Source organism: Sinocyclocheilus rhinocerous, unplaced genomic scaffold (genome assembly GCF_001515625.1).
Source record: "Sinocyclocheilus rhinocerous isolate Xijiao unplaced genomic scaffold, SAMN03320098_v1.1 scaffold24, whole genome shotgun sequence".
Classification (NCBI taxonomy): Eukaryota; Metazoa; Chordata; class Actinopteri; order Cypriniformes; family Cyprinidae; genus Sinocyclocheilus; species Sinocyclocheilus rhinocerous.
The window spans coordinates 590,286-615,308 of NW_015647124.1; the positions used below are offsets into that span (position 1 = coordinate 590,286).

Sequence of the window (25,023 nt, forward strand, 5' to 3'; positions counted from 1 at the left end):
TAAGCACTTGGACTTCAAAGGATATTATAAAGGCTTGGGGATGCAATCTGTTGACTTTGGTCAATAAATAACCACCTAGGATCACCTAGAACACCATAGGAACTGCATAGCAATGTGATGAAACATCTCAAAACACCATAGCAACCGCATAGCAATGCGCTGGCAACCACCATGGCAATTTTTCAAGCACCACTAACATTGTCTTCAGCAAATATAAAATATTTTTGTTCCAAAATGTGTTACGTGCAATTCAAAACATCTCAAGACCAGCTTCTTTTACAGTCAGTTTTCTTTGGTCAAGTACTTTAATTGCAGAGCAACAGCTTGAAAAGCATTTTGTACATAAATCTCACTGATTATTACAACTAATGGCAAAAAGAATGTTTGGAAATGCAAACTACTGGCACTCAAATGCAAAAGATATAAATAACTCTTAATTTATTCTTCTTCATTAAATTAATTGATTTTATACTTAGTGTTAATGTTAATTTCAACCTTTACTAATTTTAAAAATCAAGTTTTATCGGTGAACATTAATGCACTGTGAACTAACATAACATGAACACTGAACAATTGTATTTTTTTAAACTAACATTAACATAATAAATGATAATAGATAATAAATGCTGCAAGAAATGTATTGCTGATTTTTAGTTCATATTAGTTAATGCATTAACTAATGCTGGCAAATGAGACCTTATTGTAAAGTATTACCAATAATAATAATAATACATTTGTTACATTGAATTCTAAAGCTCAGCACAGTAACCACAAAGTGCATTAAGTATACAAGAGTAGTCTAACTTTTTTTTTTTTTTTACCTTGCTTTATTTGATTTACTACGTTTGATTGATTTAATGAAAAAAATAATAAACATTATTTATTGCACATGACAAGAGCATGTTTCTACAACCATGATGCAATGGGATTGTCATGATATATGACTTTTCTTTGCATCTGCTGTTCCTGACAGCAGCCTTTGTAACTGAACTATTTCTCCTCTACAGAGCTCATCTTAAACCCAATGACCTGGACATCAAGACCTAACACATTTCTCATAATTTCAAAGATCAAGCCCAGTTCCTAAAGCCCAGAAACCCTGAAAGATTTGATTTGAAATATGGGGGTTCACATTAGTTCTTCAGTTTATAGCAGTAAAATGAATGGGCTGCTCCTGCAGCATTGTGCAGTTCATAGGGCTATTGCTGAGCTCACCTTGAGGAAGTAATAATGTTGAGGTTCAGGATTTAATTTGACTCTCTTTTGTACTGTTAGTATATATTATTAAATACCACCTCTACATCTCTTAACAGCATCTGTGGCTTGCTGAAAATAATTCTGACTCATCCAGCATTTTTAAGCACAAATGAAAAACACATTTGTAGTAATGTGCATACAATAGAAGTTCACAGTGCAAGGTATTCCAGAGGGTTTAAAGTCAGAAATGTGAAATTCTTGCATAAAGGCTTGAGTAAACCTTATTTATTTTTATTTTTTTTGTAAACTGAATATAATTTGTTAGTAGTGAAAAGCTTATTTGCAGAATTTCACAATTCCTATATTCCTGTCTGTGGAGTTTTACTAAAATATACCAATGAAGAATAGCATACTACCATACTATTTTTGCTGCAGTATACACTGTGCACAAAATGCAAATGTTCTGTATGCATAAAATTTCTGGAAGAATTTCTAAAATATACAGTATATAACAGTATTGACTGTGTGGAAAACCTTATAATGCACTCAACGTGACCTACTTTGTGCAAAGGATAAAAGGGAAGTAATATCAGCTGCAATTTTTAGCATCTTGTTCTTGACATTATCTGACTGTACTGCCAAACATTCAAACATTTTAACCCTTGTGCTCTGCGGAAAATCCTTTACCTAATTTGGTGATCCTGGTCAAAAATGACTGTCCTTTAAAAATTGGATTGTGCATCTCTTATTATGCTATATTATCACCAAATCTTGCATTTAATCTTTTTGGTAACTTGTTTTCTTTCGATTAGCATGGGTTTTGCATTTCTTTTTGAAACTGATTGGCTGTAAGGCCTTTGACCTGACTTTATGCACCTCGTTTTTGAGTAAAATATGCATCATTTTGACAATGTTCACTCATGTGTTGCATAAACTCATATCAATGAGACCTATCAGTCAGTTCCAAAAAGAAATACAAAACCTGTGCTCATGGAAAGAAAACATGTTGATAAAGCAATATTTGTAGGCCAGTCATTCTTGACTGGGAACACCACACATGTAACATGGTGGGGGAAAATTCCTAAAAAGTACAAAAATAGGAAAGTTGTTATACCCTGTGTGAGCAAAGTCTGTAACTCATTTCAACTGCGATAATATTAATAGTATTAATATTAGTGCTGGGCGGTATGACCAAAAATTTATATCACTGTATTTTTCTCAATTATACCGGTTTCACGGTACATGACGGTATTTTTTTTTTTCATGCATGACCGGGTGTTAACCATATTTTGTACTGATTGAGAGAGCAAATACTGCAGTATATTGACTTAGAATGCCCTATTTTACTGTCATGATGAGTGAATATTGTCAAAAAATACCACACTAAATAGTGACTAAACACGACCCCTTTTAATATATGTTAACCAGGAGTCACTCTCATTTATAATCGCGGCATCGTCTGATAAAATCAACATGCATCTACACTAAAGAGCAGCTATACGGTTGTTTTGGCTATATTACTTTTTTGTCTCATGCAGCACACTGCCTGCGTCTGAGTAACAAACTAAAAAAAACAACAAACAAAAAAGTGCATGTGATATTAACAGACGAACTACGCTCATATTTATAATTCCAAACAATCAGTAAGCGACAGGTGCTAGGAAACGCTGTTTTGTACTCATTTATTGAGGAGTCGGCTGCGGTGCTTCTCTGCCGCTCACTGCACAGAACAGACGCCGAGAGAGGTGACACTTCTCCGGGAAAGTCAGACCTCGCGTTCGCGGGACAGCACTGGCGAAATCTTCCAACTGAACCATAGCTAAGGTTTATCCAAAAAAGTCGCTAGGTTTGTCAGTATGAATATTCTATGGAAAAAAGCCGCTAAAAGGGTCTGAAGTTGCTAAATCTAGTGCTAAAGTCGCGCTCGTGTGTGTGAGACGCGGGAGCTGATGGCAGGGGGCGGTGGATATTTGTGGCGGTCAATGTGGATATTGTGGATGAGTTCTTCTGTGTCATCACGTTCTATTAGTTGTACAGCTTCAGTTTCGGAACTTTCACGCTTAGTAACACATACAGCTGTTCCCTCACCACAGTGCAACAGTGAAAACGGACCCATTTCAAACAGTATCGCGTTCCGAACGTTGTTTAAGCGACATACACCGGTATTGCGGTATTTTAAAAATATATATCATAACAAAAATAAACACCGGTATTCGGTATGAACCGGTATACCGCCCAGCACTAATTAATATTAGCATATTATTATTAGCACATAATATTACTAGCATTAAGTATATAACTTTAACTGCAACCCTTCTCTAGAAACCCCCCTCTTTCCACTTACATTCTTACATTCTTTTATTCCTACCATACATTCCTACCTCAAACATCTAATGGAAAAATCTGACTTTTTGACCCATGTTGCTCCAAGTAGAACAGTGCAGTGTGGGAATGCCAACTCCAGTACTTCACAAGTACGCCTGGGATAAAACCCAGACATAGCTAACTGCTGTAGACACAGGATAACAGAGAGCAATATTGACTTCCGCGTTTTAAGCGGCCTTGGTTTCAGGTGTGTTTTTTTCCCATTTTCTTTCTTCATAAGCTTTTCAAAAAATATTCAGCATAAGAGTTCTAATACACAAACCAAACGGACCAGATTTTAAACAAAAAATCTGAAAAAAAAAACACAAGGCTATGTAATTAATGTCTTTTATGAGGAAATGTCTTTTATGTTTTACACAAAAATACTATTTCAGTCTTTCTACTTTTCCTAGCAACGTCTGGGTGAAAACTGTTTCAAAGAAAGTTCTATACCAGATTTATTCAGTGTAGTAAATATATACAAATATATGTTGTTTAAAAGTGTATGGAGTCTTGTTTAAATCACTGGGAGTGTGTGGTCACTACTGAGCTCTTTTGGTGCAATTCGTGTTTCCATGGTAACTGCGGCTTATTTGATTGGTGGATCTCTCTTTGGGATTATGGACAGTGTAGTTGTTCACAGGGAATTCAGCAATTTCTTTTTTGACATTTGTATGTTACAGCTTCAATTCAGTTTCTCCATGAAGAAAATTAAAGCGGTCATGAATTGAGAAATCAACTTTCACTTGAGCTTTTGATATATAAGAGGTCATCATAGTAAAAGAATATCCTTTAAATTTCAGAACTGAAAACGTCCTTGTGACTGAAATAAAAGCTTTTATTGACACCAGGCCCAGCAAACGCCAGATCCTGGAATGTGCCTACCTATGACATAATAGATAGGTTAAACACCGCCTCCACAGAAGAATATCAACGCCCAATTATGTAGCCCCGCCCACTGATTCGTGCATGACATAGTATGGAAATAACATAAGTGGCTATAAACCGGATCAAGCAACCGAGAAATAAACATGCCGTTGAAGATCGCAAAATATTGTGCAGTGCCTGATTGTGGAAGAACACAGTTGCTGCATAACCTTCCTTCGGATTCAGATATTAGGAATGCGTGGTTGAACTTTATTTTTAATGAAGTTTCAGCTCACGTGAGTAAATCATTGAGCGTTTGTTTGCTTCATTTCACCCCGGATTCCTTTGTAAACAAGATACAGGTCGACAGTGGATTTGCAGAGAGACTGAGATTAAAAAGCAATGCTGTGCGTCTATATTGGATCCGACAGGAATGGCACGGCACACTTATGCGAGTAAAAAATATTTGTACTATGTGTCACTATTGCTTTGTTAGAGATCGCTTGATATGTCCTGATTATGTGTACGTGTCTAACCAAAGTCACAGAAGGCTCCAACTATGAAGGACGTAGCTTGTCAAACAGACACACAGAAAGTTAGTTTACTATGCAAAACTGTTATCCAATCATAGCAGCGGGCGTTTACTTCCAAGTCTTCAATGCGGCACGCCCATAAAAACTGAGCGTCAAAACCAGGGTAGAAAATAGCCTATTACTTATTGATTTTGATGTTTTTGAATGTAAAAACCGCGCAAACATCATAAACGGACATCAGACAACAAAATAATAATAATAAAAAAAAACAGATCATGACCCCTTTAACATTTTTACATTGGGAACTTCACTATGAATGTTTTGTGTCTAGCTTTTCAACTTTCCCACAACGCTGTCAATTATCTCTGTTTATCTGTTGAAAAATTCAATAATTAGGTCTCTGAATGCCCTTTTCTAGCACTTTCAGGTCTGTGGAGGTATTTATGAGCCACTAGATAAAGACAAGGTGGTTTGGTCAAAAACTAATAGATACTGCAAGAAAAATCAATGTCTAATTGTACAAAGCATTCTACTAAAGTTCACATTAAAGTCTTTAAAATCTTTCCTGAGTTGAGCCTCTCTCGTTGTGTTCAAGGTGAGACAGATATCGTGAGTACTATTGGAGTGTCTTTGAAAAAATAACTCATTTTGAATGTCATCAGAAAATGAAGATATATTTTCTAAACAATATTTCAGTGTTTTAGAGCCTTGATCATTATCTTAATTATTATGCTGTGGAAAGAGAAAACTTTTCAATGAAAAGTCAATTCCCATCTTGAAAAAAAGGCACTTGAAAGTGGAACTCTTATTTTCATTTCGCCTCGTGTCTTTGCCCTTGTGTTCCCCAGGAGGACATTATCATCAAGCATCCATTTGGTTTCAATTTTAAAAATGAAAATCTATTTGCTGTAATTTCCTACTTCAAATGGGTTTCAGGAGTCATCAATTAAAAAGCCATAGATCTTCAAACTGGAACATGACGCTAAACGGTTCTCTGCGATGACCCACTCCACACTGAACTGCAAAATATATGATACCATAAGTTTGCTTCACCATCAGGCTTGCAGTATATAAAAAGATATTCAGTGTGCCAAGAAATCTGTCAGTGCAGCGCGTCCCACACATCCACTTGGATCAGGTCTTGACATGGAGATAATAACTAATAATGTGGTTGTATTACTGTATTAGCTACACACTTATTTGCACACATCTTAGCTGCTATTTTATAAAGTTTAGGAGGTCTATGTACACTGGGTCAGCGGTTCTGGGCTGTAAGGGAGTCAGAATAAAAGTTCAGAGAAAAAAAGTATAATAATAATAATATTACAATTTATTAAATTAATGTATTTACATTTGTCAGATTAATATAAAGTAAATATTTTCCGATGAGATATACAAATATTTTTAGTAGTCATGGTATAAATGGTTCTTATTTATCATATTTGGGGGTCCACGTAGTGTTCATTTTGTCAGCCGTTTTTTAAATTTAGTTTTAGGTCCTGTGTCAAATGTCCTTTTTTTAAATTTTTTTTTTATCATACATATTTAGGCATTCCTATCCTGTTTTTGTTCTAATTGTCTAAAAGTCTAGGAATGCTTAGTCATGCTTCATAATGGTTAAACTGATAATGACAATTATTTTGCTCACCATTATAAATGCAATTATTGATCATGATTGCTGTCACTTGAGAATTTTCATCAGAATTATTGCACTTTCACCTATAAGCACAAGTAAGGACAATGCCAACTCATACATATGGTTTATTTTATCTTATAGTTTCCTGATTTATTCAATTATCATAAAAATTAACGCACTCTCTAAATTGTGAAAACTGGTCAAACTCAAAAGCTTCTCTCAGAAGCTAAAACAGAGAAATTCCTAATATTAATTCCAATAATTCCAAATTATATTTATGTTTTTATATTAAAATGACAAAAAAAGACTTTGTATTGTGGCACAGAGTTCTTGTAAGTGTTTGGATTTATTACAGTTCATAATGGAGAAGGTTTGATGGCACATTTACTTAGTCATGAAAAAAGGTTGTCAATAAATATTTTTGTAATAGTTTTCGTTAACACTATGTGCATAGCATCAAAAAGTTTGAAAACCTCTGTCCTGCAGTGATACATTGGCTCTATTATTATAGTCTAATGTACTAATGTCTTATGTTTAGTCATATGCTCTAAACTGAATACTACTGTATCTTTCTTTCCAGTATAAACAAAATGCATTTATTGAAACTGAGCTGCAAAAATGACTCATTCTGAACTGCCATGGCTTTGTGAGGTCAGCAGCAAAAAAAAAAGCACCCATTTAAATCCAACTGCCAGGGAGAAGTTGGAAAATGGTAATGTTTTTGGCACAAAAACATCTGGCTTTTTTGGAACACAACAATGCATCCTTTGTGAACAAATCCTTACTCATTCTGCGCTGTCAGCTCTTGATAAGAGTGGTCTGGTGAGGCACGATGACTGTCGTAGCAGCCGGCCTGTACTGAATGCAAAATTAATAAAAAATATTACAATCTTGAAATGCTCCAGTGGCAGGAAAATTGCTTACCACAGAAGTTACACATGGGTCAGGGCACAATTAAACGCTAAATTTTTATTGCATTATTTTTGTAATAATTAATTTGACTAATGATATCAATGGAAAGACTTCTAAAACTAGCATAGTTTTGCTAGTATCATACCCAATGTTACATCATGAAACATGCCTGAGGAACTTAAGCAGCTGTTTTGTTAGGCAGATTCATACATTTGGTCAGAGATACTTACTATCCTGAGCCTACAGCAACTAGCGAAGAGAGCAGAGAACCCGCTGAGACAGAGCATAAACAGAAAGAGAAAGAGAGAGAGAGAGAGAGAGAGAGAGAGAGAGATCATAGGAAGAGAAAGAGAAAAATGAGGGACTAAGAGGGGTGCCAATTAGCGGACTCCTCCCCAAATCCGGACCGCGAGATGCGTCCATCCGGAACACAAATAATTTTTACATAATGAAATAAATAAATACCAAACGCTATTTCCTAATAAAATCGAATTTATATTAGGCACATTAAGGTCAGCTCAGTAGAGCTGTTTGGGTCCTACGGTGCCATGGATTGCTAATACAGTTAATTGTTGCTCGTTCAGACGTACAGTCGTGCAGTGAAGACAGCAGAGAGCGGCGCGCAGATAGATTAAACTTTCAGTGAGTGAAATACAATGGCATTCTCAAAAACGAGGAAAGTTGAAGTGTCCTTAAAAAGTCTTACATTTAGTTGTATCAAATTTAAGGCCATAAAATGTCTTAAATGGTACAAGAAAGTCTTATGATTTCAGGAGGTCTTAAATTTGGGGACGGAAAGACAAGAATTGCGATACGGCTTAATGTGACGATTAAACTTCAAAAGGCTATGATTTCATTGAATAAATATGTGTGCTGCACGTTTCAAAGTCAGGTGCTGGTTTGTGTGCTGCCGTTACCAGGGAAACCACATTATTTCTGCCGTTCCGAAAGCGCCTCCTGCTGGCAGAGAATGAATGTGCATTTTCAATCAGCCGGTCCGCTGATTTTGTTCAGACCAATGTGAAAATCAATCCATGTTTTTACGCTACAAACACGCAGAGTTGTAAATGTGAACTGGTGGATCGGCAAGAAGATAATGCATTATAAAAATCTAAACAATTAAGGAGACAGTAATATATATTGATATGTTATTTAATTAATATAATTGATTGATAATAATTGTTTAAATTAATATAATAATTGATACTTATAACTCCATTTTCTTGGTTTAAATGCTTAAATGTGAAGTTTATCATTTTATAAAACTTTTTGTTTTTGTGAAAGTTTTGTGTCTGAACCGTAAATCATGCTTTTTACAGTCATTTTATTTTTATTTGTGCAAGTATTAAAAATGTCCTAAAGTCTTTGATTTGAGCTTAAATATTCTACAGAAACCCTGCTCTGGCAAAAACCATCAATTCATGTTTTTAGGTATATAATTGCCCAGACCTCGGCTGGCGAGGAGGGTTCATTACTGGACCTCAAGCAATTTTAGTTGAAGACCCCTGGACTAAGAGAATGTAGAGAGAACCGAGCGAGAGATCAAAGCAGAAAACACAGAGCTGTTTTCATCATGTTTAGTCAGGGCAGTAAAAGCAGCAGGTGACCAGTAGGGACCCAGTATGAAGGCAGCTCATTAGTCACTCTAGAATCTACCAAGAAAATATCCTCCACACCATTACACCACCAGCAGCCTGAACCACTGATACAAGGCAGGATGGATGCATGCTTTAATACTGTTCATGCCAATTTCTAACCCAACTATCCAAATGTCACAGCAGAAATTGACAATCTTCTATTGTCCAATTTTGGCGAGCCAGTGCTAATTGTAGCCTCAGTTTCCTGTTCTTAGCTGACAGGAGTGGCACCAGGTGTGTGTCTTCTGCTGCTGCAGTCCATCTGCTTCAAGGTTTGATGTGTTGTACATTCAGAGATGCTCTGCTGCATACCTTGGTTGTAACAAGTGCTTATTTGAGTTATGGTTGCCTTTCTATCAGCTCGAACCAGTCTGGCCATTCTCCTCTGACCTCCAGCATCAACAAGGCATCAACAAGGCATTTTCACCCAATTTGCTACTCAATGGATATTTTCTATTTTTCTGACCATTCTCTGAAAATCCTAGAGATGGTTGTGCGTTAAAATCCCAGTAGATCAGCAGCTTCTGAAATACTCAAACCGGAACGTCTGGCACCAACAACCATGCCACATTCAAAGTCACTTAAATCATATTTCTTCCCCATTCTGATGCCCGATTTGAACTTCAGCAGATTGTCTTGACCATATCTACATGCCTAAATGCATTGGGTTGTTGCCATGTGATTGGCTGATTAGATATTTGCATTAACAATGAGTTGAAGAGATGTACCTAATAAAATGACCGGTGATATACAGTATACAGTACTGTATATGCAGAGTTTAAAAAGATTAGAACAAAAATGAACAAAAAACAAAAATAAAAAAGAGGGATTTCCTTGCAAGCACTAATTACTTATTGTAATGCACTGGGAAACACTGTGAAAATGGTCGTGGTGATGTGTATTATATTAGGACGCCAACAGCTGCATTGTAAACACAAGCCTATGAAGTTGTGAATGGCCTTCAGGCAAATAACATTAAAAAAACAAAGCAGTTTTAATTCATTGATGTAATCTTAATTAACAAAGAATGTCCAAAGGCTACTCTGTTAATTGCATTACTTTCCCAACATTATGAAAAAGAACAATAAAATAAAAGAGATCATTTTCTCCATTTGGTCTCTAGCATTCTAGTTCTGCATCTTTACTTATGTTTGGGGGGCAGATCCACATGCAAGTGAGAGATTTAGTTCATAAGCAATGTTTCTGAAGAGAGGACCAAAAAGTCAAAGCTGTCCTTTACTTAACACTTCAGGGCACTTATATCGTCTACACTTGAAAACAGCCTGCCAACAACAATTTGGTGCTCTTTGTTTCCTTAACAAAAATAAATGTCATTCTGTGTGGGAATATCCTTTGAGTAAATGTCTCCAAACTCTCTCTGACTCAATAAGCCCAATGTGTGATTTGTCAACATGACAAATTGAGCTCATCTAGGTAACAAAAAAATTAAAAAAGCATTTAAAATTATTGCAGAACAAAAGCCTTAAAGGTGAATAGGCAGTTAGGATCTTATACTTCATAAGGCAAACTGTCATGACAACATATCTTATGTTGTTGTTTATTGCTTAGGGCAATGGACATAACTGTTCATGGCCTATTTGAAATGAATATGAACCGCATGTACAGGACCCTAAAAGCAACATCTAGGCCTAAAAATTATATAGACATAAAAAACACTAAAAAATAAATACAACTAACTAAAATGAAAATGAAAGCAGATAAAATAAAATAAATAATTCAAAATATAAATACAAACTATAATATTATATTAATGATATTAAAATAACACTGGTTTCCATACCAGTTTCTGGAAATTAAAATGCCATTCAATATCTCCATAGAGATATTGATTTTTAGTGATAATATATAAAATGTTCGATACAGACCAACCATGCGCTCCAAGGATCTTTGCTAATAATATGCGCTTCTGTAAAAATCCTATGTTAATGTGATTTCAACTTCCTTTTTTTCACATTTAATTGCAAAATATCCCATAATCCTCAAGAGAGTTTCACCAAAGTTGCTGTTCCCATTGCAATGAAACCATTAGAAACAGCACACCAGTGACCATCCACACCGATGTAGCACAATCCTATTTTCATGGAAATAACAAGATTTAATAACAAGTCAGATTATATATATATATATATATATATATATACAGTGGGTACGGAACGTATTCAGACCCCCTTAAATTTTTCACTCTTTGTTATATTGCAGCCATTTGCTAAAATCATTTAAGTTAATTTTGGGTCTGAATACTTTCCGTACCCACTGTATATATATATATCAAATACTTTATTAAGACCTTTTACAAAATAAGACCTTTTAAATAAATAATTTTTTTTATCAAATCCTTTGTCTAGTGATATTTAATGAATGACAGCCCAGTCAATGTTTAATAGAATATGGAGTCTACATGTGTTGTTGTAAAGAACTATGAGTTAACAGGCTCTTCTGAGAAAATACACAATGATTTATCCAACACAGTTCAGTGACTTACCTCCTCCAGCACATCAGCTAGCTTGCTAAGTATTTCTTCTGGAAGGCCTTGGAATGTCGGAACGCTGTGAAAAAGATGAAAAGAAAGTTTGAGGTTTTGTGAGCCAACAAATCAAGCCGTTTCCGTCAGGTCACAAAGAATCATATCTGACCAGCAGAAAAACAATCTGAGTGTTAGTTTCAAAAGAATGGGCTGCAAAGGAAAAGTCTGTGAGTCTTATGAAATTAATTTAGTAATATCAGAAATTAACGGAAATCTACGAAAGCTGGTGAATGAACAGTGTAAATGCAAGAAACTGACAAGCACACTTTTGCAGTCTCAGAAATAATGTCTCAGGTTGAGGTGTGGGTGGACTTCTCATGGGTTTTCATAAAAAAAGGGGCTGCCAATCATTTTAAATAGCTAAGAAAACTAGTCAACCAGAAAGAACTTTACTGGAAAATCTCTCAGTTGACTCTCAGTAGAATCAAAAAATCTCCAAATTAAAAATATATGGTTTTCCAGATTTAAATTAGCTAGGGGACATTAAAGTCAACATAAAATCTAATCTGATTCTATTTACTTTTAACACACAATATTTTTGTCTATCTAGGCTAATTTTGAACTAACTTGCTCTGCCTCTGTTAGAACATAATAAAGGGTAAATATGTGTAAAAATGAATTTGCATTTTAATGTACCATAAATATAGCTCTTACAGTAGTTGGAGCAAACAAAATGCACTTCTATAGTTCATATTCATGAGTGAATATGGACTTCTGAATATCTTAAACTCCTCAAAGGATACATCTATTTCTGCAGTCACATTGTCCATGAGGGGCATCAGCATATTGATTCTGAATGCAACACTTCTTCTCTCACTGCTCCATGCAGCTCATAGGCATCTTACGTTTCCTTCAAAAGCCAAGTTCTTTCCATCCCTTGACATCATCAGCCTACGGTTTCCAGTAAAGCTGGTTTGGGGCCTCTGGGGAAATGTCATTTTCTTTGAGAATCTTATTGCAAAATGCCACTGTTTTGTGTCACCAGACGCTTTGGAGTCCATGATTGAATGATTGTTTTAAAAAAATCAAACAAACCCTGACCTCTTCATTCAAGGATTCAATAATTCATTACGCATGAAACCATAACGTTGTTTTCTTTCCATTTTTTAGACCACAGTTTACTGTATTAGGTGTTTGCTAATACTATTACTATTGCTCATACTTCAGGTTAGAGATTTCTCACCACTCATCCTTCACCATTTGTACATAAAAAAATAAAATAAAATAAAAAAACACTAGCTTTCTATTTTTTCTATTCTATATACTTGTTTTCTTTGTGTGCGTGTGTGTGTGTGTGTGTGTATAATATATATATATATATGACTAAATGACTAAATGACTAAATGTAAATGTAAATGTAAATGCATCAAATCATGTGGTTTATTGCATTTCTAAGTTTGCCTTACATTTCAATGCAGTCAGACTTACGTTTTTTGCCTGCCAGATAATAAAACTGGCAATAACTACAATAATGCCCATAGAAATACACCGAAGGAAGAATATTTTGCATTTTGACCCTGGCAACCATAATGCCCACAAGAAACACAATGCCCAATAACAATGGTTCTCATCTAGGGGTCCTCAGCATATATACTTTCAAGGTGGCTTCAAGAAGACTTAAAATGATTTAAAATCAAATTAAAATAACTCAAATTAAGATATTTCAATAACACTTTAGTTTAGGGAGCAATTCTCAAACTAGTTGCTTATTAGCATGCATATTACTAGCATATTGGCTGTTCATTTTTACTTATAAAGCATATATTAATGCCTTATTCTGCACGACCATATTTTGGATCCCTTAATCTGAAAACTTAACAACTACCTTACTAACTATTAATTAATTAAATTAATTTTATTGAGGCAAAAGTCATAGTCAACAGTAAAGTTAACAGTGAGAATGGGCCACCAAACTAATTGGTCCCCAAAAGTGTGAACAATATTTATTATTTTAATTCACCATCTCAACAAGTATTTGTAATTTTTTAAATTGAAGAACCAGGAAAAAAAAACTGTATATATGAAGAAGCCTAATTTCAAAAGTGTGATTTCCAGACCTGAAATGTCACGTAAATTCACAAAATCTTATAATGGGCATTTCTAATATTTTTTTTTATAGTAATGCCAAACTCTAAAATATTTGATCAAGTAGAAAAATATATATATATATATATTTATATTTAATATTTATCCAATAAATCACAAACAACTGGAAAGGTCATAGGGTCTTTGAATATTGTGATGGACAATGGGGGCCATGGACTCAAAAAAGTTGAGAACCACTGCACTAGCACTCTCACATTTTCACTCAGAAACACTAAAAATGTACTTTCTACATACAATGCATACTAAAATATGAATGCAAAATCCATTATTGCATAATGCAGTAGACATTGGGGAGAGAACATGAGTGTGAATGCATTTTTATGGTGGACTGTAGATTAATCGATCTTAAATAATACAAATAAGAATGTTCTGATAAAGCAAAGCTATTTATAAACAGCTCATGGCTAAAAATCTATATTTTTAGTGGAAGGAGATGAATTAGACTCAAATGAACAGAGAGAATCTACAGAAAGCAACAGCACTCTAATCATTATGTGTCCTCTGTCTGTGTCTAACCAACACACATTTTACTTTCCTTAGAAAAACCGCCGAAATATAACGAGAGTTGATTAGAAACATTTGAGAGTAATATGCCATTTCACCTTCCAAAATATTACAATCAAAACTCATCACCCGGGAGATTAACGATACACAGCAAAGGACAGCGAGTGTAAAGCCTGAGTTATCTGGGATTGTGTAACCATTCACTTCTGTGTTATTCATTCATGAAGAAAATCAATTTATTTTATTATATACTGGTGAAGGGCAGACCTCTTCCATCAGGGGTTAGGAAGAATAAACAGAAAGGAAAGGAGAAGCAGCCCACCTCTTGAGAAAGTCCATGTGCTCTGCATGCTTGATGAGTCCGGTCCTCATCATGATGGTCTGGAAACACTGGCGGTCGATGGCCCATAACTTCACATTTGTGAGGGCTAGGGAAAATATGACAAAATATGAAAATAAATAAGTGAATAACCCACACACACATTTATCTAGCCAAAATGATATTTTTATCTTTGTCAGCGTATCTACAATAACATAATATATTATGTATTAAATATGTGCTAACAATATCATTCATATAAAGTCGTCATATAATGCCTTCTAATCATTAGAAGAGATGGTGTTTTGCTCACATAAATCATATTTCATACACTCTAAAAAATGCTGGGTTAGATATAACCCAGCGCTGGGTTAAAAAGGGACAAACCCAGCTATTGGGTTGTTTTGACCCAGCATTTTTTAGAGTGTAGGTACTTTCATGCTCCTGTTCCCTTCTCAACTTTCCCTTTTTGTCCTGTCTCTCCTCCTTCCATTAAAAGGGAAAAACCCCAATGTAACCAAAAGGAAAAGAAAGAAAAAGCAACATTTTTATAATAGTATCTTGTAAGAGATTACACCAAGACAATAAAGAGATATTCCATTTATATTTAACCCAGCATTTTTTAGAGTGTACTGTTTTTACTTCACTGACAATTAATTTCTCAATACAAACATTGCTAATCACTTTACTTTTCTTAAATGTCCAATCTGAATTAAATTAATTATTAATTAAATGTTTAAATTAATCAACTGAATTTCTTTTGATGCCAAAGTAAAAGCATTCAAATAAAAATGTATGTTTAATTAATCTTACATTAACATGCTAACTTTGGCAGCTCCACTTATTCCACAATTAAAAGTGACCAAAAGTTAATCAATTTAATTTAATAAATTAATAAAAAACCCTCTTAATACACATGATATACTATATAGGGCTATTATAGTTAATTAATACCAAAACTGAACAACAAATCAACATTTCTCATTTTAATTTAGTTTAACTTGATGTAATGAAATAACTAAAACTGTAATAAAATTAGATTTATATATATATATATATATATATATATATATATAAAACATATATTTAAAAAATAAATAAAAAAAAAAAAATTAAAACAGAAAATATTAATATTAATAAAAGACTACAATAGTTTTTAATTTAGATTAACCTTATTCTTAAATTGTCCTAATTATTTATAAAAGTTGGGTGAATAAAACAATTGAGATCCTGTGCATAAATAGAAAGTAATTCACTTCAGTTTGAATACATAAGAAACCTCAGTCCATTCGCAGAACCTCACATTCCCCATGATGTCTACCTCAACAAAACCCAAACCCTCTAGCATCTTTTAGAGTCATTGTCACTCACTTAGTTTCAACCTACTTGATTTTGCAGTCTGGGAATGCTGTCAGAGCTGGAGAGAAAAGGCGCGTTTGTCTGTGGTGACAGAGGCATAAAACGGTTGTCACTCCACGACATTACCAATATATTACTTGCCCTCTAAGACGTTCCTTGAGGAGAGGGCAATTGCAATTTTTTTTTTTTTATGAAAAGGCCAATTTAGGGTCTCAAAATCTGACAGGTCTATTTAACATATTAGCATAAACTTCCTTCAAAACAGATATATTTTTTACAGCTCACTCATGGGACCACATTATAAGCTCTACAGACTCCAGTGTTCACATTTTTGAACGACAAATTATGCAAATGAGGATTAGAAAATATTAAGATGGCATATTGTTATGCTATTCCAATCACAGCCAAAAGCTATATTCTTACCCTATCACTGTAAAGATCTGCAAGGCATCTGAAGAACAATATACTAAAATCACTTTATTGCTTGAAGGACCGAAATGATGGCACATCTACGGATGCAAACCCATGCAATCATATGAAATAGCAGTAAAAGTGTTTCCCTCACAATAAGTCCTCATTTAACAGGAACGCGTTTATGGGCACACATCACTTGCACCCTCATGCAACGAGCGCAAATGACGCTTAGACAAGAAACGCTTCACAAAGACCATTTTCAAAACAAAATTCACACTCTTTGGTCATTTTGCAGAGCAACCATTATGTCCAAGTTAATACACCTTATCTCATGTAGAAATGGTTATCTACACTCTAAAAAATGCTGGGTTAAATACAACCCAGTGCTGGGTAAAATAAGGACAAACCCAGCAATTGGGTTGTTTTGACCCAGTGGTTGGGTTACTACCCAGAAGGTTTGGTTAAACATTTAACCCAACTGCTGGGCCAAAACAGCCCAATTGCTGGGTTTGTCCCTATTTTACCCAGCACTGGGTTGTATTTAACCCAGCATTTTTTAGAGTGTAGCTTCTTAATGAGTGTTGTGTTTTAATGGGTTTAAACCCATTAAGTCTTGACCAATTATGATGGATTTATTATATAGGACAGTAATTCTGCAAGCCCGAAAAAGTCTGGGTTTTGTAGCAACCTTAAAACGTTAAAAAACCTTGTTAAAATGCACATAATTCTTTACAGATATTAAATAACCATTAGCACTGGGTGATTGATCAAATATTCATGATAAACTAGATATAGATATAGATATAGAGATTTTGTTCATGATATAAAAGTCAAGAATATTGAGATGATTTTGTATGTTGCAATAAAAAAGATAATCATTTCAATTAATCAGTTTCAGCAAACTCTCCATGAATTTGTAAATCAAAATACAGACTCACTGATTCAATTGTACATTTTACCTGCTTTAAATAATCAACATAATCTGTTTAGTACAATGTTATGTTGTGCATATAAATGAAAATGTGTTAATATAGTTAAAACAGTGTATTTTTAATAAAGATTATAAATAATTATAATTTTTTTATATTATATAATAAAGAATTAAATATAAATAAATATTTAATTAAACAAATGTATATATATATATATATCCGGATCCCTATAACCCCCCCAAAAAAAATCCTTGTGGGAAATATCAGCCCCTAAGGCCCTCCGTGGGCCTGACGTGGGACCAGCGGCCCTCTCTGGGGCGGACGTGGGGACTAGAGCCCTCTCTGGGCCTAACTCAGGAACAGGAGCTCTCTCTGGGCTTAACTCAGGAACAGGAGCCCTCTCTGGGCTTGACTCCGGGGCTGGAGCCGACACTGGAGCGGACTCAGGGGCTGGAGCCGACACTGGAGTTGACTCAGAGGCTGGAGCCGACACTGGAGCGGACTCAGGGGTTGGAACCAACACTGGAGCGGACCCAGGGGCTGGAGCCGACACTGGAGCGGACACAGGTGCTGGAGCCGACAGCCTTTTCCTCCTTATATTCCTCCTCTGGTTAGAGGGGAGGAATACAGCTGCTGTCAGCTGAGGGCTTGGGAGTGAATCGGCCGGCAGGCTTGACTGTGGAACGGATGTGAACATGGAGCGGCCGGCGGGCTTGACTGCGTGCTGGTTCTGGCCTGCCAGACACTCTCCAGACATTGGAGGATTCCTTCCCTCCAGCTCAGTCCCGTGGTGTCTGGGAGGTCAACGGGGCGTTAGTAATTTTCCCCGATCCAGGACAGAGAGCTAAGCGTGGCGTCGTCCAGCGCCGTCCTCGCCGCGAGCCCGCAGAATTCCCAGGCGTACTCAACAAACGGTAGATCCCTAGCCGGGCGGCGAATCGTGCGGCGGTTTCCATGACCGCAGGGGAGAAATGGAAAACAAAACACTCTCGAAAAAAAGGAAACAAAAACACGGAGAGAAGGGGCGCCTCTTACTGTTTAGGTCCGGTATTCTGTCACGGTAGGCTGCTACTGTGTCAGAGCGAGGAGACGTAGGAGCATTTACAACGAGGAAAGTCTTTATTTAAACAAGGAACACACACGTAGCAGGGGATAGACGAACAATACCGGACGCTGGGCATGGAAAGACACAGGGTTTAAGTAATCAGAACTAAACGAGGAGATTAATTGGACACAGCTGAAACAAATGGAACTCAAACAGGAACAGGAAAACCAAATATGGGCACAAACACGGGAGAAACTGGATCAAGGAGAGAACATGGGGAACAAAACACAAGACATAGGAACAAAGGACTGACAATAACATTTATTATGTTACATTTGTCCATATAAATGAGAATGTGTTTATTTGGTTAAAACAGTGCATTTTTATAAAGATTATAATATAAAAATATTAAATATAAAGAAACAATTTAATAAAATAATCAAATGTAAATGCACTGTATACCAGTAAAATATTTTTATAAAGTAGAAATTTATCATACACATACCTACATATTTTTTTGTTTGTTTGTTCATTCATTCATTCATTTATTTACTGAAATGTATCATTGCTTTAATGTTGAAGCTACTTGGCAAAATGGTTTTATATTATGATTATAATTCCTCTAATTAAAAAAAAAAACATATTTCAGAGCAAATAAATAAATCCTAAGACATATATCACACATCATCAAAAAGCTGAAAAACTTTGAGACTGAGATATTTTTAGCAATACTGTGCAGTCCGAATTACTATTACCACCATTTGAGACATGAAAATTACAAAGTTTGAGAACATGCTGTTCTCCAGATGAATTAAGACTGCTACATCACAAAATATAACTGACAGCAGTGCAAGCAAATATAATTGGCAACCATACTTGAGACAAGTGGTCCCAATTAAGATGTGCTTTTAAGGCAAAACAACAATGGCAGTGAATCAAAATTAGAATAAAAAAAATAATACTTCACCGAACAATTGTAGACAGGCCCATTTGGCTCATTTTGATACAGAATAAACAGAACATTGACGCTTGGCTGCTCTTGGACCGGAACGTCTTGTTTAATCTGAATGTGCCGCACAGCTTTGGGCTTCAATTATCCATGAATCCAAATCAAAACCATTTCCCAACACCTTATTAAATACTGACGGAGTACTTCATCTATCTCTGCTTTTCAATGGGGAACAAAATACAAGATCAAATTAAACGTCTTTATGGCTGTTTGTCTCTTTGAGTGGTTTGATCACGAGCCACGCTGTTGTTCCTGTCATTCGGATCCTGCAAACCCTCCATTGACGGGGGAAAATGTATTCCAGTGGAACCTTTACACTCTGATTATATAACACAAGCTTCTTTTTGATCCCTTGTCATGACATTGATTAGAAGGATGTTGATTATGCAGTCATACATCTAACTCAGATCCTAAGAATGAAGATTATGGATCAAATGCTCTTTGATGCTCTTTCATGAGAGGGTTTGTTCTGCCAGTGTGCTTTTATACAGGTGTGCAATTACTCAAGAAATCATTAGCAGCACAGACAGGCCTCGCTAACAGTTATCATCAATGCAAAATACAATCAGTCATTGTAATGTGTAAATCAAAGTTCAGAAATCTTCAGTTCCGCAAAGACCAGTTGTCTGAATGTTTTATGTAAGGATATCAATAAGATTTTATTATAAGATACTGGACTCTTGTAACATTGTGTCCTAGCCAGATGTGAGATGATAAAATGACGAGCGATAAAAGCTCCAGTATCTCTTTCCTGTATAGTTGTCATGATACCAAAACTTAAGTATTTTGAAATGTAATGATTCTCAAAACCAATTTCAATACACAGCCAAAACTAATATGCTACTGAACAAAAATAAATGGTGGTTCCCTTTAACAACCATGAAATCTTGAGGTCTTTAGATTATTCAAATGTTCTTCACGCTAAGAAAAAAATGGTTCTGTTCTTTGGGTTCTTTGGGCAACTCAGAATGGTTCTTCTAATGGCATCACTGCAAATAAACTTTATTTTGGAAAAACTTTCCAACTTTATTTGGGGTCATGTGGATTACTTGTGGAAAACTGGGGTCATATGGATTGCTTGTGGATTATTATGATGTTTTTATCAGCTGTTTGGACTCTCATTCTGACGGCACCCATTCACTGCAGAGGATCCATTGGTGAGCAAGTGGTGTAATGCTACATTTCTCCAAATCTGTTCTGATGATGAAACAAACTCTACATCTTGAATGAGCTGAGAGTGAGTATTTTCAGCAAATTTTCATTTTTGGGTCAACTATTCTTTTAAACATTAAAAAGTTCAGATTTTGTCTTGACACACAGCATTTTAGTTTGAACAGCCAGTCACTGGTACTCCCTTCAGTTGCACTTAGTAAAGACATGGTGTAATGTGTAGCACCTGATGTCAAAGTGTTCATCTTCACATAGTGTTTTTTAGTAGCCGTCTCTTTAATAATGAAATGCAGGTCACATTTGGGGTCAATTACTACCGTAGACCATCAGCATCTCAAATAAGAGCCAAGCAATTACAGCACTGGCTGCCCAGAGAGACTATCGACAGAAACGCCTTCACGCAAGCAGCACATATTGATTCTGTTGTGGGTCTTTTTTATCACTCACTCCGTCACTAATGTCAGCAGCAGCGATACAAGATAACCAATTTAATCTTCTTTCTCTATAGGATATGGGCAACATTGAGGAAAGGAGCGATGATGAGAGTGAATGGAGAGTTTGAATGCTCTTTAGTGTCTGGGAATAGTTAGTATTGTGTAGCCAGATTGTGACTTGAGGTTGCTTTTCTGGCCATGAACTGCACACGAGGACAGGGAGGAACAACAACTAACTGACATACAAAGAGACTGACCACAGTGCAATCTCTTGTAGAACTGGTAAAAACCTGTGCACCCTGACTTAATTCAAAACCATCTGATCTGTAGAAGCCTTTACACAATATTGACAGTTGGGGATTAAAAAATATTTAAATATTAGTAGATGACTTCTTCATATGTGCTGTTCATTTTATATATTAATGACTGCTCATTTTCATGAAGGCATGACATTTCTTGATTCACATTTATTGGTAGCACACTTGCACTGAAAAAAAGTGAAACAATTTCCACTCAGAAATTGCTAATCAATACCACAAAGAATCATAAGGAAGTGGCAGGTAGCACAATTAACTAACCATGAAATTGCAAAGCTGCAAAGAAACAAAGTAGAAAGACTGAAAATTTGAAAAATATTGTTATGGTTTGTGCAATTAAAGCACAATACAATATTTTGTATTGTGCTTCGCATATTTTGTGTATATATGTGTACATAATGTAGAATGTGTACATACTGTGTATAATGTGTATTGCTAATTGTAAGTATGCCTAGTACACTGTGTGTACTGAGTATATGTATGTGTATATGGCACACCGTCATCTGTATAAGTCTGTAAGTATGTCTATATGTAATTGTTTCTGCACTTTCTGGAGCACGCTCCCAAGAATTTCCCTCACCAAGGCACATGTGCTGTGGTGACGTGACAATAAAAGGTGTTTGATTTGATTTGATTGAAAAAAAAGTTTGGAATAATAATAATAATAATAGTATTCACAATATTATTGTTTTTACTGGTTTTTTTTTCTTTTCAATAAAAAATACAGTAAAACAGTGCATATTATGGAATGTTACAATTAACTAGTTTACTATTGTAATGTATTTTAAAATTCAAGCTGAATCTTCAGCAACCCTTACTACAGCTTTTAGTTTCATACTGTAAGTCTTTTGTAACATTATAAATGTATTTAGTATCACTTTTGATCAATGTAATGTGTTCCTGCTGAATAAAAGTATGTATGTGTGTATATATGTATGTATGTATGTATGTATTTATTTATCTTCCTCCAAACTTACTTTTGAATGGTAGTGCATCACAGTTTTCACAAAAATATGAACAACAACAACAACAACAACATTTATGTATAAAGCACATTTAAACACAATGTAAATTGATCCAAAGTGCTGTTTATCAATGATCTAACAAATCTACAAATAGAAACAACAACTACACGCATACAAAGGCTAAAGAGTAAAAATAAGATTTAAGTCTAGACTTAAAAATGTCCAAAGAAGGAGCAGATCTCACATGATAGGGGAGACCATTCCAAAGCTTGGGGCCAACCACAGAAAAAGCCCGATCACCCTTTGATTTGTACCGACACCGTGGTACAGTTAGAAGCAAGTGACTCGAAGTATGTATGTGTGTATATATGTATGTATGTATGTATGTATTTATTTATCTTCCTCCAAACTTACTTTTGAATGGTAGTGCATCACAGTTTTCACAAAAATATGAACAACAACAACAACAACAACATTTATGTATAAAGCACATTTAAACACAATGTAAATTGATCCAAAGTGCTGTTTATCAATGATCTAACAAATCTACAAATAGAAACAACAACTACACGCATACAAAGGCTAAAGAGTAAAAATAAGATTTAAGTCTAGACTTAAAAATGTCCAAAGAAGGAGCAGATCTCACATGATAGGGGAGACCATTCCAAAGCTTGGGGCCAACCACAGAAAAAGCCCGATCACCCTTTGATTTGTACCGACACCGTGGTACAGTTAGAAGCAAGTGACTCGAAGATCTAAGTGCCCTAGCAGGACAATATGGCACAAGAAGTTCAGAGATATAACTTGGTGCACAACCAGACAATGCCTTATAAACAAACAGAAGAATTTTAAAATCAACCCTGAATTTAACGGGAAGCCAATGAAGGGATGATAAGACAGGAGAAATGTGATCCCTCTTTTTTGACCCAGTCAAAAGTCTTGCCGCAGCATTTTGAATAGCTTGCAATCGTGACACTGAAGATTGAGGAAGAACAGAATAAAGAGAGTTACAATAATCCAATCGAGATGTAACAAGTGCATGAATCACAACTTCCATATCCTCCCTTGAAAGAAGATGCTTCAACTTTGCAATAAGTCTCAAATGGAAAAAAACTTGCTCTAATAACAGCACTAATTTGTTTATCAAAAAATAGAGAGGAGTCAAAAATCACTCACTTGGAAGACGGAAGAACGAATTTAGTCTCTGTAGATCCAGTGAAGAGTATTTAAGCACCATGCTCGAAAAGCAGTTCACACCCGGAACGAAAAACAGATCCCACTTCGAAGAACAAACAGTAAAACTCCAGCAGACCAGTGCACAGATTATATAGCACCACATTTCAAACTGGATTTAGTTCTCCACGTTCAAGTTCATTCAGATCCACCGCCTCAGTCCGCGCACCGTAACAGGGCAGGCAATGGAATAATGCTCCACAAAAATCGGGTGAGACCTCCTCGCTCCAAGGACAGTACAAATTAAAATAGAAAGCAAAATAAAAAGTAAAAATAAAATAACATAAAATACCGGAGAGCAGCGGCAACCAAACGTGCCAGCGTTCACTCAAACCGGAAGTTCAGCTAGTATACACTGTGTATCATCTGTGCACTGAAGCAGCTCAACTGTTTGTAACACTGATAATAATAAGAAATGTTCCTTGAGCAGCAAATCAGTATATTAGAATGATTTCTGAAGGATCATGTGACACTGAAGACTGAAGTAATGATGCTGAAAATTCAGCTTTGCATCACAGAAATGAATTTACATTTTTAAATATATGAAATATATTTTTTAAACCATAATAATTTTCACAATAATATTGTTATTACTGTTTTTTTTTTTTAAATCAAATAAATGCAGCCTTGGTGAGCATAAGAGACTTCTTTCAAAAACATAAAAAATTAACAGATTCAAACTTTTGTCATTTTATTATTTATATTATATTATATTTACACATTATATTTATTTTTATAAAGTTATGTGAAAACAAAGTGGTGGACATGAAAAACTGTCTTGATGGCGGTGTTGTTTTGACAGTACTGAACCTAGTTTAGAGAAATATTTCTACAAAGGATAGCACTATATCATGGAATAGACAGGCATGATTAGTCTACTTTAACAGTGTAATTATGTTCGGCAGGTGTGTTTGTGGCATTACCTGATTTGTATAATTCCTTTAGTGAATTGGGTACTGAAACAACACAGACAGCATGTGCATATAAACAACACTAGCTGTAATTCATTTCCCACTAAAACGTCTGTTTTTACCAAATATTTGAGAGTGAAATACACATTAACTTTGAAATATAAAGAATTTCACTGAAATGCCAATGCTTTCAGTCCAGAGAGTAAAGCATAATAAGAACTTTCATTCCAGTCACATAGACTCAGCAGATATTCCTTATATTCAATCTGTTCATCACTGTCAGCATGAATTTTAAAATGGAAGTCATCATTCAAATACATGTGCAGATTTAACACGGGTACAATTTAAAGTGTTGAGGTTATGCAACACTACTACTATAATAACTCCCAGAAGCCTCTGCCTCACAAGCATAAGTGCTTGAGACAGGCTCCTCGGTATCAGAGGACAAATTAAACTCGTCAGACTCATTTTTGGCTAAGCCGGCAGACATATTCCCTTGACTATTTTCAGTTCCCAGTAATGTCAGACCAAAATGAGCCTGACCAAGAAATAATGATTAATATTGCAAATCACATTAGAGATGAAAGCACCTGGCTCCCTTCAGTGTGCACCAA

General features: G+C 35.4%; 1 protein-coding gene across 1 annotated transcript in view; it reads right to left on the minus strand.

Annotated features, from left to right (window-relative positions):
- The window catches only part of prkg1 (protein kinase cGMP-dependent 1), a 142,880-nt gene that overhangs the window by 38,615 nt on the left and 79,242 nt on the right, over window positions 1–25,023 (minus strand). The window contains exons 5-6 of the mRNA XM_016513239.1: window positions 14,624–14,729; window positions 11,650–11,713 (exon numbers count right to left, since the gene is read on the minus strand). Of these exons, the coding sequence (XP_016368725.1) occupies window positions 11,650–11,713; window positions 14,624–14,729 (170 nt within the window). The remainder of the gene's footprint in view (window positions 1–11,649; window positions 11,714–14,623; window positions 14,730–25,023) is intronic.